Below are 15122 nucleotides of genomic sequence, written 5' to 3' on the forward strand. Positions count from 1 at the left end.
TATGCTTGCAAGGAGAGCATGTTTCATTGTGTTCGTGACTTGTAGATAATGGATAGGCTTCAGGATATCTGCTCTTGCAGTCATGGTATTTATGTGGTTCGTTAAGTTCACCTTTTGGTAAATGGTGACTGTCAGGGGAAAAATGGTGGGGGACTCAGTGATGACAATGTCATAGGACATTAAGGCTACTTGGTTAGACTCTGGCTGAAATGGTCAATAACTGACACTCAAGGCTCAAATATTATTTTCCATTTATCAGCCATACCCAAATCGTTGTGCAAATGTAAACCGCTTCATTTGCTGAAGTGTTGCAAATGGAATTGAACATTGTGCAATAACGGTAACTCCATATCTGTCCCAAAGGTCAAATGCCAAACTGCTGCAGATTGCTTGGCCTCTGTCAGCACTCCAAGGAACTCCTGCAATAATGTAAAACAATGCTGGAGAATCTCAGCAGATCAAACAGTGTCTTTTAAATAGCAAAGTTAAAAATACATTACCAACATCTTGGGCTTGAGCCCTTCATCATCAATACCTTGATGAAGGACTCAAGCCCGAAACACCGGTTATGTATTTTTATCTTTTCTATATAAAAGACACTGTTTGACCTGCTAAGATTCTCTAGCATTGTGTTTTACTTCAACCACAATATCTTCAGACTTTTGTGTTTTACTTTCCTGCAGTAATGTGCTGGAGTTCAGATAATTTACCTCCACCAACCACAACCATCTCAGAATCAGATTTTATTGTGACGAATACGTCATGAAATCCGTTGTTTTGCAGCAGCAATCATTGTCCAAACATTCATAGAAACCATCTGACAACAATATTTTTTTTTTTTAAATAGTTCACGAAAAGTAAGGCAGTTTCTTCGGTTCATTGATTATTCAGGAACCTGATGGCGGCGGGGAAGAAGCTACCCTCGGGCCCTTGAGTGCTTGTCTTTAGGCTCCTGTACCTTTTTCCCCCGATGGTAGCAGAGTGAAGAGGCCATGGCCTGGGTGGTGGGGGCCTTTGAGTATAGAGGCTGCTTTTTTAAAGACACTGCCTCTTGTAGATCTCCTCAATGGAGTGAAGTCTGGTGCCTGTGATGTTTCAGGCCGAAGTAACAACCCGCTAGGGTCTCTTCTGGTCCTGAGAGTTGGCAGTGATGCAACCAGCTTGGATGTTTTCAAGAGTCTTCATCTTCTTTAGTGTGAGGGATGAATCTAACCACTGAAGTGTTTTCTCTTGGATATCTACTGACTTCCCATTTACCAGGGTACCTAATGCTGTACATTTTTCAATGTTGCTTTAAGATCAAACACAGTCACTCTCATCTCTGGGATGTTGTTCTTTGGCCCTTGTTTGGACTAAGTCTCTGATGATGTCCATAAACTCAAATTAGACATTCATGACAAAGTGCTGTTTGAAAGCATACCTGGCAAGAGCTTTTGTTGGTTTGCTCAGGATTTAGAGGTTTTTGTTGAGTGGTCATTAGCCACATTTCATTTATCCTGCTGTTCATAAACAGAATACAAGTGTGCAGTTTCCCAGTTCTTGGGGTAATGTTGGATCCCAACATTGTAATATACTGGAACATCTTGACAAGAAGTACAGGTACTTCTGGATTGCAAGTGTTCAATATTCCAGCTTGAGGCTGCATGTAGTCAAATGCTGTCTTGATGTGATCTCCTCTGAAGCCTGGTTGTATCTAACATTTTCAGCTGTTACCCAAGATCACCTGCAATTAATCAAACTACTTGGAGACTGGCTCCATAATGGCAGAAACCAAGATGAATCAATTCTGGCTCCAAATAGTTCTGCGCTTGCTTCACCACCCCAACAGTGCCGCTGCTAAGGATGGTGGGTTTTTGGCAAATCCTCTTCTCTCGCACAAATGTTTACAAACAGACATGGCAAAAGTGCAGACATTTGTTGAGCTCTGTCCATTGTTTTTTTTTTCCTGCTTAACATGCATGTAATCCTCTATTGCAGCTTTATTCAGCAGGCACCCCATCTTTTTAGTTTTGGTTTGGTTCCTGGCATTCACATTTTCTTGATCTGAGTTGAATTCCCAACTTGATAGTTACAGCAAAATGATGATCTACCAAGCCATGAGGTTACAGGCTGTGATGGGGCACATTTCTGGCTGCCAATGGCTTATAGTTCTTTGCCAATGCTTGGTTTTAAGCCCTCAGGTCCATTCAGACTTCATCCCATTTAGCACAGTTGTTGCATCACACATGATGATGGACAGTGCCCTCTGAATGAATGATGGACACACTCATTCAAAATGCTGCTCCTCTTCTGCCAGTTTTCAGATTAATCCAGTGTTACAAGTGGTCACTCAGAAGAAAACAAATACATTAAAACTGCCTAACTGTGGGGCTCATGTCAGAACTTATGCTTGTTAATAATGAGAAAGACTGGACATCGAGAGTGGGTCAAAATCTAAATGGGGATTTCAATCTGGAGTCCTTAAAAATTTCTCCTTTGGGCATAGTTAATACAATTCACTCACCTTTGCCTTTGTGCTTCTCTTTCTACATTTCTCCTCTGCATCTCCCTTGAGTCTTCAGCAACTTGTACATTTGTGACCAATGACAATCCATCTCTTTTTAACTTCAATAGTCTCTAAAAGAATGAACAAGTCCTTACAATTTAATTTAATGCACCTCACATTGTTCCCTTGCTAGTTGATAAAAAAAACTTGCATTTTCATAAGCAAATAATCCCAATGAGCTTCTTTTCAATAAACAGAGGCAGTGCATTGATAGATTAGAGAGAAATGCTAAAGAATAATTGAAGAATGCTAATAGAACAGTGTAACACCTGTTCCACACAAATGTAGAACACTATAATACAGAAACAGGCCCTTTGATCCATCTAATCCATGCCAAACTCTTTATTCTTCCTATCCCATTGATCATAACCCCCCCCACCCCCCATCCCATTTCCATCTATGAACCTATCCAATCTTCTCTTAAATGTCAAAATCTAACCTGCATCCACCACCTCTACTGGCAACTCATTCCACACTCACATCACTTGGAGTGAAGCTCCCCCTCATGTTCCCCTTAAATATTTCACCTTTCACATCCTCTACTTTTTGTCTCATCCAACTTAGGTGGAAAAATACCTTTTTATGTTGACTCTATCTGTAAAATCTCCCGTCATTCTCCAACACTCCAAGAAATCCTAATCAAGTACAATTTCCAGTTCATTTTCATCTAAATGTACATATACAATCAAATGAAACAGTATTTCTCCTGATCAGGATGCATGTACTTACACAACACACAGCACATAATAATCACATGATCTACTCATATTTTCCCTTTAACAGCTCGTCAAGTTCTGCCTACAACCCTGCAAATGTTATTCACACTCTTTCAAGCTTATTGATCTTTCCCCTGTAGGTTGGTGACCAAAATTGAACATAATGCTCCAAATTTGGCGTTACTGAAGTCTTACCCAATTTCAACATCTCAGCTCCTGCACTCAGTACTTTCAGTTAAGAAGTCTATTTTGCTCAAAAGCTTTCTTTATGACCATATCTACCTGTGGCACCATTTCAAAGAACTACATGTCTGCATTTCCAGATCCCTCTGTTTTGTCGCACTCCACAGTTCCCTACTGTTTACAATGCAACTCCTGGTTTGTCCTCTCAAAGTGTAACACCTCACACTTATCCACATTAAATTCTATCTGCCATTTTACCACTCATTTTTCCATCTAACCCAGATGCCATTGCAAACTTTGAGAGCCTTCCTCACTCACTGTCCACTGCACCCCAAATCTTAGTGTCATCTGAAAATTTGCTGATCTTTATTATCTAGATCAGTGAAATAAATGTCAAACAATACCCTGAGGCACACCATTAGTCACAGGCTTCCAGTCAGAGGTAATCCCCTACCACCATTTTATGGTTTCTCCCACAAAGACATTGTCTAATCCAATTACTACTTTATCTTGGATGCCAAGTGACTAAAACTTATTGACCAACGTCCCATGAAGGACTCTGTCAAAGAGCTTACTGAAGATACAAGATTCAAAATTACTTTATTGCCATGTAATAAATGGTATGGAACATGTAATATTAAACAAAATTGCCTTCTGCCTGGCACAAGGCAAAGAACCACCATGACAAATGGTTACTTTAACAAAAGTTGCTTTTAATTATCTTTAAACACTTAAACTTATCACTATTGAATTAACCAATCTAAGTGTTCTCACTTCTCATTCCTCCAAGTTCACTGGTTGCAGGCAATTCTTAAACTGTGCACAGAATTTAACATTTATAAAGTTCACCAAGCTTTGGTGCTTGAAAAGTAAATGGTTACCACTCAGGAAAGTTCTTGTCAGTTTTCAGAGAGAGATTTATTGTTCCAGGACCCCCACAACTGATGTACTCCATCAGCCACTTCAGTATCTTGCTGACAAACTTTCCCCTCAGCGATGGGGTTTTCCACAAGCTTACCAGCTTGTCTTGTCCCAGTTACAGCTGCTGACTGTAAAACTGATCTCTGTGTGTGTGTGAGAGAGAGAGAGAGAGAGAGAGAGAGAGAGAGACAGACACACAGAAAGCCTGTTTTACTCTCTCTGCTTGCAAATCCACATGACCCCCCTAGAACAGCAAGTTCCTCTCCAGACAGAATGTGGTTCTGACAGGCTCTTTCATCTGTTGCCTTTTTGTGAACAACAATCCATTAGTGAAGTCTCTTGGGCACTCTCCAAAGCTTTTGCAAAAACGGTTTGCCCCAACATGTCTAGCATATGCAGAGCTCCAGTATTTTAAACAAGATCTATTTTAAAGTGTTTGTATGTGACCTACACTAAAATCCCTGTCCCAATTTTTCTCCCAAAAACATATCTATATTCTATCACATATGCAACTAATCATAGGCACCAATCACAAAAACAAACTTCCTGAATTACCCTCTGCCAACCACTATCAAAACATTTTTGGATCCAATTTGTTGCAGGTCCACGTTGAACCCTGTCAGGGCCTTCATTGAGTACACACAGGTCTGAGAACTGCACTCACTCAAAATTACACTCAGTTGGCTCAGAATTCAATGAAAAATATGACATGTTTCCCCTCCCCCCCACCCCAACTTCCAAAAGATGATGCTGTCTACATTTGATTCATTCCTGCCTTTCCAAATGAAGATTGATCTTGCCACTCAGGACTTTTTAATCCTGACCATGGATATTAGACTCACAGGCCTACAATTTCCCACCTTATTCTTAACTGCCCTTCAATTAAGGTATCACATTTGCTATTCTCCTGTATCCCAGCACCTCATTGATCACCAGCAAACATTTACAAATCTCAGGGGCCCAACAATACCCTTTTTTAGGCCTGATGTGTATCCCTTTTTTGGGATACACATCAGGCCCAAAGCATTTATCCAGCTTTCAGCCTGCTAATACATCTTTCACCTCCTTTTTAAATGCTATCATGTTCCAGAATTCCTTCAGCTACCTTGCTGAATTCTTCAATTACACTGTCCTTTACTGAAGATCTCATCCAATTCCTCTCATTCCACACACATATTTCCCCTTTGGCTACTACTTGGCCTGGTTACTCTTATTCTAAATGCTGTAAATGACTCCCACTTGTCAGATTATAGACTTACCCGAGCAGGTAGCTACACTCCAAAGCACCCATTAGCTTTCTCCTGAAAATATCTGGACCATTTTCATCCTTTTTTTATCACTGCAATAAATCTCAAGAATTACTGTCACAATGTCAAGAACATTCTCCCACTGGTACTCCAACCATTTGCCAGCGATGTTCCCCCAAAATCAGGTCCAATACCACCCCTTTTCTCATTGGGCTCTCTGCACACTGGCTCAAAAGCTCTCTTGCATGCACATTAAAAGTCCAAACTCTCCTAGCCTTTCAGCCAAAACACAATCCCAGTTAATGCTGTGGGTAGTTGAAATCTCCTGTTACCCCATTATTTTTATACTTCTGATATTTGACAACATATCTGCCTCTTTCCCCCACCAATTGAGGTGTGAAGGATATCCCCAGCAAATTGATCCCCCCTTTTTTCCTCCCCAAAACTCTATCCTTGCAGCCTTCTTATTGGATATCCTCCCTCAATTTTGCAGTAATGGACTCAATCAATATTGTAATGCCACCTTCTTTCACAATCCCTTTAAGATTCTATTGTCCGGAATGTTGTATTGTTAATCCTGTCCATAGCATTAAGTTCATATGGCTTCCTTTCAGACACCTTGTGTAAAATAGATGCAATTTTGCATTGCATCCCTCAAATGTGCCTTTTCTTAATGAATGTTCTTCCATGTCAATTAATTTAATCTTTCTTTTCTATTTCATTGTATCTCCCACCCAAACATGTATCTACTGCGGCCCATTCCCCAGTCACATTAGGTTAAACCTTCCCTTACTAATAAACCTATCAGCAAGGGCGCCATGGTCAGAAGAGTGGCACAGTTGGTGTTATAGTTAGCACAATGCTATTACAATGCCAGCAATGTGGGTTTGGATCCCGTGCCTTCTGTGAGGAGTTTGTATGTCCTCCCCATCGCTGCAAGGGTTTCCTCCCAAATTTCAAAGAAAAGTACAGGGTTAGTAAGTTAATTGGCTACATGGGTGTATTTGGGGCCTGAAAGGACCACTTCCATGCTGCTTCTCCACATTAAAAAATTTAAAGAATTTGGATCCATTGTAATTAAGATATAGGTGCTACAGTCCCCTAAAACAGTCCCAGTGATCCAGAAACATGAAGACTTCTTCTTACACCAAGTGATTGTATGGCCAAAGGGGTCTCCCTTTTGATTCTTATGATCATCACCAAGCAAAACCACAAGTAACCCAGAGATCAGCACCTTGGAGTTATTTATATTTAACCTACCTGCTCTGCTTGCTCTCCAAATTCATGTTGAAAAACCTCCTATCTTTTTTATCCAGGTCATTATTACAGAGAACCAAAACCCTCACTCTTTGGAATGCTCTGCAATCATTCTGTGACATCCTCACACCGACACCATGGATGCAACCCAGATATTGGATTCACATCTCAGTCTGCAGAAACACCTGTCAATTCCCCTCCCTAGCAAATCTCCTACACTGGTTGCCCTTGAATGCTTGACCCTTTCCCCTTGTGCAACTAAGTCATCCACATTTTCTTGATCTTGGTTCTAGCTAGATGCACAGAGATACATTCAGTTCCCCTGTTTTACCAACACAAAAACATAGCTTGGATTGAGATACACCCCAAAACTTCCCTATTTGCCTTTCCTCTCTTATCTGCTGGTCATCCACTTCTTCTTTCAAGGTGTTTCCTTTAGCGATGGGGTGATCTCAGAGAAAAGGCCATCCACGTAACTTTCAGCCTCACTGATGCACTGTAGTGTCTCCAGCACAGATGTCGGCATCCACACTAGAAGGAGCCCTCAGAAGTCTTGCATCATGATGTTTAGCAGTCCATGCATTAAACAGAGAACAGTACATCCCTTTGGACCAATTTGCCTGAACCAAATAATGAGGGCCAAATTAAACTGAAATTTTGCTGCTTACTCCTGAAACATATCCTTCTATTTCCTGCATATTCATGTTTTTATCTAGAAGCCTCAAACTATTGTATCCGTTTCCACCACAACCCCTGGCAGCCCATTCCAGGCACCTTAACACTCTCTATGGAAAAAAGCATCCCACACCTCCCTTAAACTCTCTTCTCCCACCGCACACCTTATACACACAATCTCCAGCACATTGACATTTTTACACTGAGAAAAATATGATAGTCTATCAATGGCTCTCATCATTTTATAAACCTCCAGCAGGGTTCCCTGCAAGCTTCAAAAGAAAACATCCCAAATTTGTTCATCCTCTCCTTTTCACTCATTGCTTCTAATCCAGACAACATCCTGGTAAATAAAATTAGAAAGGCCCCCTTAAAATTTTACCCAATTAAATTTTAAACTGCAAAAAAAGTGACAAAAATCACCAATCATATACTGACTGGCACAAATGCCACACTGTCCAAAGGACATGAATAAGAAGTCCCTAAAGCACCTTCAGACGGAATGCCACACAGATCTCCACATTCTGAAAACTTGGAATTAAAAATACCCTGATCTCCTCGCCTCCATTTTTCTGCACTTAAAATAGTTCAGATTGTGACAAAATTAATGGTTCTCGATTGCAAAGTATTTAATTACTGAAAACTCCAGTAAAACAAACAGTGATTTAAAAAAGTTATGAACTTTCACAACTAACTTTAGAGAAAAAATTTTAAATTACATTTACCTTTTCTGTACCAAGACCTCTGCACGACAAGAGCCATTGAGAGAAAAAAGTGATTTCTCTTGCAGTTTTTGTTTTAAATAACATCCAAGCACTGGTGCAAACAGCTGAAATTAATTGACCTTGATTGAGAATTTTACAATTACAATTTCAAGTTAACTTGTTGATCTCCTCACCTGACGCTTCAACCACCAACTGAAAATTTCAAGCCCTACAAGGATTTATCACTTTGTTGACCAAAAAAATTAAACAAACTCCTTCCTCAAATCCCCATTCCTCCACCACTCTAAGGGCCATTGTGAAAACATTGTGCAGTGCCCCACAATTAGAACTGGACGTTACATTTTTAAAATCCATGCATTCTGTAAAATCTCCCTTGAACATTCACCACAGAAATTGGCGTTTATGATAGATGTAGTGTCATCTTTCCCAAAAAAAAACAAAGGGGAATGCTCATTCTTATTTATTAAATGTAAAAACTACATCTCCTTTTAGAATTAAACTGGAAAGTCTGCAGATGCTATGAATGCAATGGAAAAAAGTGGGCAGAAATTTAGCAGGCCATGCAGCATCTATAGGAAGTAAAAGGTAACCAATGTTTCAGACCTGACCCCTTTGTTGAGGCTCCTGAATATAAAGATGGGGAAGGGGCACAGGCTGACAGCCAAGAGGCCATAGATGGATATACTGTAGAGTGGAGGGTGTGAAGAGAAAAAAAAGCCCAGAGGGGATAGCAAATAGAGAGGGAAGGTTGGGGAGCTGGAGGAAAGAAAACAGAGATAGGGAGAGAGAGTTGGGGGGGGGGGGCCCACAGGGCAGAGGTTAAACAGAAACTGGAAAAGTCGATGTTAATGCCATCTGGTTGGCTAATGACCAAGCAGAATGTCAGGTTTTATTCCTCCAATTTGGAAGTATCCTCCATTTGGCAATGCACGAGGATAGATACGTTAAAGTGGAAATGGTATGTTGAATTAAAATGTTTGGCCACTGGAAGATAGGTCTCAGTTATTACAGCTCTTGCCATCCCATATTTTACATCCCTCCATTAATTTTAAAAAGCAGAACATTTAACATTGGCATAGAATATTGTGTGTCTGGATGTGTGTTGTGTTTGGTTGTGCGTCTGCATGTTTTGTACAGAGGACTAGAGAACACTGTTTCCTCAGGTTGTACTTGTGCAATCAGATGACATTAATCTTGAACATGAGGTGGGATGAGTGTCTATTAGCAGCCCAATGACATGAATTAATAGGGCCCTTCAAACTTTCATGTAAAATGGAGTTAACCAGGAAATTTGCACAGTTAGAGACCCAGTTACATGGTGATTTGTAAGGGTCCAACCAGGTCATCCCAGTCAGAACCCAACTGGGGCCCTGACCTACCTCAGAGGTGGTCAGGGAGCCCAGTAAAACTTACCTGGTCATCCTGGTCCGGCGGTTTGAAAGGGGAAATGGCCGGCCAGGCTGATTATACTGGTGACAACAATGCTTACGTCATAGGGAAACCCCTGGCTGAGGTGCCGCAATCTGGAGTACATTGGGGGGGCTATGATTGGGGGCAGCGAGGTCGCTGCCATGGACGGGGGTTGGGGAGCAAGGTTGCTGCTGCAATGGGGAGGGGAAGCAAGGTCACTGCCACAGGCAGAGGGGGGCCATGATCGGGAGGAGAGAGGTTGCTGCCATGATTGCGGGGGGGGAAGAGTGGGGGGGGGGGCACGATGTGCGATTGCTGCCAACACCACTCCGGTTCGCAGTAACGACTCAATGCAGGAGTGCGGGAGCCATGGCTTTCTTCCTTACCCATTATCCCCCTTGCTGCTGGAACCACTCTGGTTGCTCCCGCATTGAGATGTCGCCGCAAAGCGGAGCGACACGTTGCAGCAGCAATCACACAACCCCCCTCCCGGTTCGCAGTAGCAACACGTCACGGGGGGGTTGGCAACTGACACACAATAGTTCCTGTGAGTGCTTGACGCATCACTCAATGCATCGTTGCGGTGGGCAGAATCCCCCTTAAACCCCGTGTTGGTGATCTAACAGGTAGGTCTGCCTGCGATGTGAAAGGTGCAACCTGAACCCACAAACCAGTAGTTGCACCCAAATCCCAGGAGGGCTACCCAGGGGCGGCAGTTTGAAAGGGCCTAATGTAATTACCACCACATCAGGAAGAGCTCCACCACAAAGGGGTCAAGTGTTAACTCAAGGCAATCCAAGTACCAAATATCTTGCCTAAAGAACCAGACCACAGACTTTAAAGGCAGGTTTTTCATAACAGTAGCACCTATTCTACAATGGAAGAGTAATTTAGCAGCTCTCATAACCAATGTTCTAATCAGGATTCCATTAATGATCAGCACAAGTACTTAAAAATTCCCATAAAATCAACATTGTTTAAACTAAAATACTAGACTATTTTTGGCGTGCATTTGTGCAGTTGAACTGGGATTCACTGGTAGGGTGTTGTGCTGATGGCTGGCCCCGCCCCCATCTGCCCACTTATAACCCTGGTTTCCCACCTAAACCCAGAACCTTTCTGAAGACTATCGTTGAACCCTGCCCCTAGTTATGCAATAATAAAAGCCTTTGTTCTCCCTCCAGTCGTGAGAGCTTTTATTCATACTACAATTTTATTAGTTTATTCCCTAACAATCAAAGCACAACTCAAGCCAGGTTTGCTACTGATGGACCCTCTGTCCCCCGACGCAGCTGAGGAGTTCACATACTGGCTAGACTGCTTCCAGGCCGACCTGAACGCAACCAGAGATAGTCTTTCACACCGATGAACACAGGAGGTCTGCACTCGGTTTGAGGGTAGGAACGTTAGAGTATGCAGTCATCAGGGACTGCTCTATATATGGCACTGCTATCGAGGTGTTGATGGCTAGGTACCTGAAATCGCAAAATGAGGTCCTAGCAAGGTACCGACTCACTCTACGTCGACAACAGCCAGGAGAGACCATCGATGACTACCTGCTGGATCTGTGGACACTTGCCAAGAAGTGCAGGTACGAAGCGGCTATGGGCTGCATTCATGAGGAAGAACAGATCCGGGACACTAGTTGCAGGGCAGCGATTGCTCGAGTCGGGAAAGGAGGACCTGGCTAGACACGCCAAGATGGCCAAATCGCTGAAACAGGCGAAGCTCGAGAACAACGACCTCGAAGCCAGCGAGCTTTCCCACCCAGGCAAGCCCTTCCTAGGACTGGCTGCTCCCACTACCCCTGCCCTAACGACTGCTGCTGCTAGTTCCAGGAAGTGCTTTTACCAGGACAAGAGCCAGCATTCCTGATCTTGTTGCCTGGCAAAAAAACCCAGTGCGTTCCAGCTGTAGCAAGAAAGGCCATTGGGCAAGGGTTTGCAGCGTGAAGGGAAGCCCAGGAAAGTCCACAGCCTGCACCGCTCCCAGATCCGAGTCCAGCCCCAAGCCATTTGCCCCGAATTCACCCAAAACTGTTTGCAGCACAACACGCCAACAGAGGGTGATGGTGAGGAAACAGTGCGAAAAGGCTCGGTGGCCATCTTGCAGCAACCCAAATTCAAATGGCGCCATCATCGTCGGAGGAGGGAAGATGACCACCTTGCCACACCACAAGGTCGATGCCATCTTACCCACACAGGGCAACTCAGGACAGTGGGGGCCACTTGAGTGAAGAACATGGAGTCTCCAAGGAGTTAGCCTCAATAGTCCTAGATCAGACAGACCTCACCAGCTCAGCAACTCCATAGTGACTGTGAAGGTAAACGGACATTCCAGTAAATACCTATCTGACACAGGCTCTACTGAAAGTTTCATAGACTCACAGACTGTGCAAAAATACAATCTGAAGATGCATCCTTCTAATTACCACATATTCCTTGCGTCTAATTTGCATTCTACGCGTGTTCAAAGATTGTATAAGGGGCGTGCCACGTGAGGACGTGGGGCAAGACTTGAATTCTCTACTCTCTCCGAAAAAGTTTAAAAGAGTTAAGCCTGAACTGGCTGCAAGAAAATAGAAGAAAAAGCTATTGGAAGGCCTTGAGAACAATAAACAATGCCTCCTAAAAAATATAAACTGACTGTTACTTTTAAAGAATTTGAACAAGAAAAAGAAGCTGATAAAGAATAGAAGCCGACCTCGAAGGATCCTGGAGCTCTTCAGAAGGCAAATGCCCATGGTGACAGACCTGGAGCTGGGGAGACCTTGGACATCACTGTACAAGGTCTCCTCCAACAATGGCCGACTGCCATGGGTGAAGAAGTGACACTGTGCATGTGCGAGGATCAATTTTAAAAAAGCTTAGGAAGCCTCCAGCTCCAGCGATCAAAAAGAACAGGAAGAAGAAATATACGTTGAACAGAGAGTTTTGGCCAAAAAACAGGAGAAAATTAAAGACTGAAATGAAGCATATGGGTTCTTTCCAGCAAATTTTGCTACAGTTAACAATAGAAGTTAAAAATTGTAATGAGGATATAATTGGAAAATAAGGGTTCTACGAAGAAGGTGGAGAGAATGCTGTCACAAATGGAACAAAAATTTCAAGTGATGGATGCAAAAAATTAAAGGTAATGAATTTGAAATTCAGCATGTTAAAGAGCTGAAGCAACCACAACTAAAGATCAGTGAACTCAAAACTGATATGTTAGAAAATTTTAGTAGAAGAAATAATATAAAAATTGTTGGATATAAGGAAGGTGACTAAGGGCAAGATATGAAGAGATTTTTACAATGTTGGATTCCGCAAACTATGGGGGGGGGGGGGGCAGTAATTGAATTTCAAGGAGATATCGAGATTGAAGGAGCTCATCGAGCATGACGAACTAAGCAACAGCCAGATCAGAAGCCACTTTCGATTCTGGTCAAGTTGCTTCGTTATGAAGTGAGGGAGAAGATCTTGGAGTTGGCTGTGAAGCAAGTGAAGGAGAGACAATCGCCATGGATTTATAATGATAAGATTTTCTTTTATCCTGATATAACAGAGGGTTCATTGCCTCAGGTGCCCTGCAAGGCATGGAGCTCATTCTCACCACCCCCAGTCATGGCCACTGGGGATCCAGTTCAAGAGGAAAATGCACCCCCCTCCGTCATCAAGCCAGAGACCCAGCCTGCCTCTCCTCCCTCACAAGGGACCACAAGACCCAAGGAGTCCAAGACCCCCTGATGCTAAGTCGCTCCACCAGGATCTCCAGTCCCCTGGACCGCTTAAATCTGTAAATTTGTAATTAACTGTATTTTTTTTAAACCACTCGTTTCTGAACCCATGCTTTCTTTCTTTATTCACAGATCCTAAATTCTACAGGAAGGGATGAATGCAATGAACTGGGATTCACTGTTCGTGTGTTGCGCTGATGGCTGGCCCCACCTCCCGGCTCTGGCCCCACCTCCCGGCTCTGCCCCCATCTGCCCACATATAACCCTGGTTTCACACCTAAACCCAGAACTCTTCAGAAGGCTACTGGTGAAACCCTACCTGTAGTTATAAGCTAATAAAAGCATTTGTTCTCCCTCCAGTCATGAGAGCATTTATTCACACTACAACTTGGTAATTATTTTTTCACGTTCTAATTGCAGTAGCACAGATTAATTTCTTTCCAGCAATGAACATGGAAAATTGGATGTTTAAAATACTTTCAACTGCTTCGAACAAAATATGTCAATAAATGGCATAAAGAGACCTCAAAAGTTTGCAAGAAAAGACATTATTGGTTAAGAGATGAGGGAAGAAAGAACACGTGCTTATCATGTTAGAACAGGACAAGGCCATTCAGGTCCCTGAGGCCATCTCAAAGCATTAAACTCCTACCACATGATTCTTCACATTTCTAACAATCTATTCCAGAAATCACATCCTGCCCTCACTTGAGGTAGTCTTCAAGATCCATATTACTTCAGTTATTTCGGAACCTACAGAATAGGGATAGAAGCAAGTTATCTGAAACACAAAGGTTGCTTAGGGAGAACATTATTAAAGGGCTAACCTGGCATGAATCCACAACCTGTTTGCAGCTTTTACTAAGCTCATCTTTGTCATCACCTCCTTCTGCAACTTCATCTTCACCTCTGGCTTCCCTGGAATACGATTTTATGTATTATTCATCTATCACATTGATGTTAAGTTTGACAGGGCAAGAGAAAGGAAGGGCAGAGGCAGTGATAAAGGGAAAGGGCACGTGGAGAAAGGAAGAAAGTTCGTTATAGAAGAAAGCCAATGGGACAAGGGGGAGGGAGTTAGCCAGCAGGATGAGGGGTTTGGGGGGGGAGGAAAGAGGTCAGCTAGCTGGACGCGGGGTGGAGGTCAGCCAGGAGGACATGGTCGAGAGGTGGGGAAGAAAGCCAACAAGACAAGGGGTTGGGGGTCAGCCAGCAGAACAAGGGTGGGGGGGAGATCAGCCAGCAAAACAAGGGGGGAGCGGAAAGGTCAGTCAGCAGAATAATGGGGATAGGAAGCAAACGGGACAAGGGTGGAGAGGTCAGCCAATGGGACGGGGGGGGGGGGGGCGGCAGGAAAGCCAGTGGGACAAAGCGGAGCTAGGCGAACGGCACATGGGAAAAGTGCCATGAGGCGGCATAGGGGAACGCGGAGGGGAACTGAATCGAGACAGCGAGGATGGGAGGCAGTGGAAATGAGGCGCTGTGTGGCAGCTCTCACCGTCTCCTCTCCTCCTGCCTCCGGGCAATCCGGAGTCGGCGAGCGGCGATCCTTTCCTCGGGGTCTTCAGAGTTCACACTGGGGGCGGGTTGGAGCTCGTCCTTGGCAGACGCCATGGCTTCCACTGCGCGGTCGCTGGGAAGGAGCCCGGTTGCCCAGAGACCGGCGATACAATGGGGGTGACGTAGCGCCAGGAATGAGGCCATCCCTCTCGGCGTGGGGTCGGG

At 43.6% G+C, this 15122-nt stretch overlaps 1 protein-coding gene across 5 annotated transcripts in view; it reads right to left on the reverse strand.

Moving 5' to 3' along the window:
* The window catches only part of drc1 (dynein regulatory complex subunit 1 homolog (Chlamydomonas)), a 92714-nt gene extending 77663 nt beyond the window's left edge, over positions 1–15051 (reverse strand). For all 5 annotated transcript variants that reach the window (XM_069886490.1, XM_069886492.1, XM_069886494.1 and 2 more), the window contains exons 1-3: positions 14896–15051; positions 14225–14315; positions 2504–2616 (exon numbers count right to left, since the gene is read on the reverse strand). In XM_069886490.1, the coding sequence (XP_069742591.1) occupies positions 2504–2616; positions 14225–14315; positions 14896–15011 (320 nt within the window). In that variant the 5' untranslated portion in view covers positions 15012–15051. The remainder of the gene's footprint in view (positions 1–2503; positions 2617–14224; positions 14316–14895) is intronic.
* Between the last annotated feature and the right edge of the window lie 71 nt (positions 15052–15122).

The sequence above is a fragment of the Narcine bancroftii genome, chromosome 6, assembly GCF_036971445.1.
Source record: "Narcine bancroftii isolate sNarBan1 chromosome 6, sNarBan1.hap1, whole genome shotgun sequence".
Lineage (NCBI taxonomy): Eukaryota > Metazoa > Chordata > Chondrichthyes > Torpediniformes > Narcinidae > Narcine > Narcine bancroftii.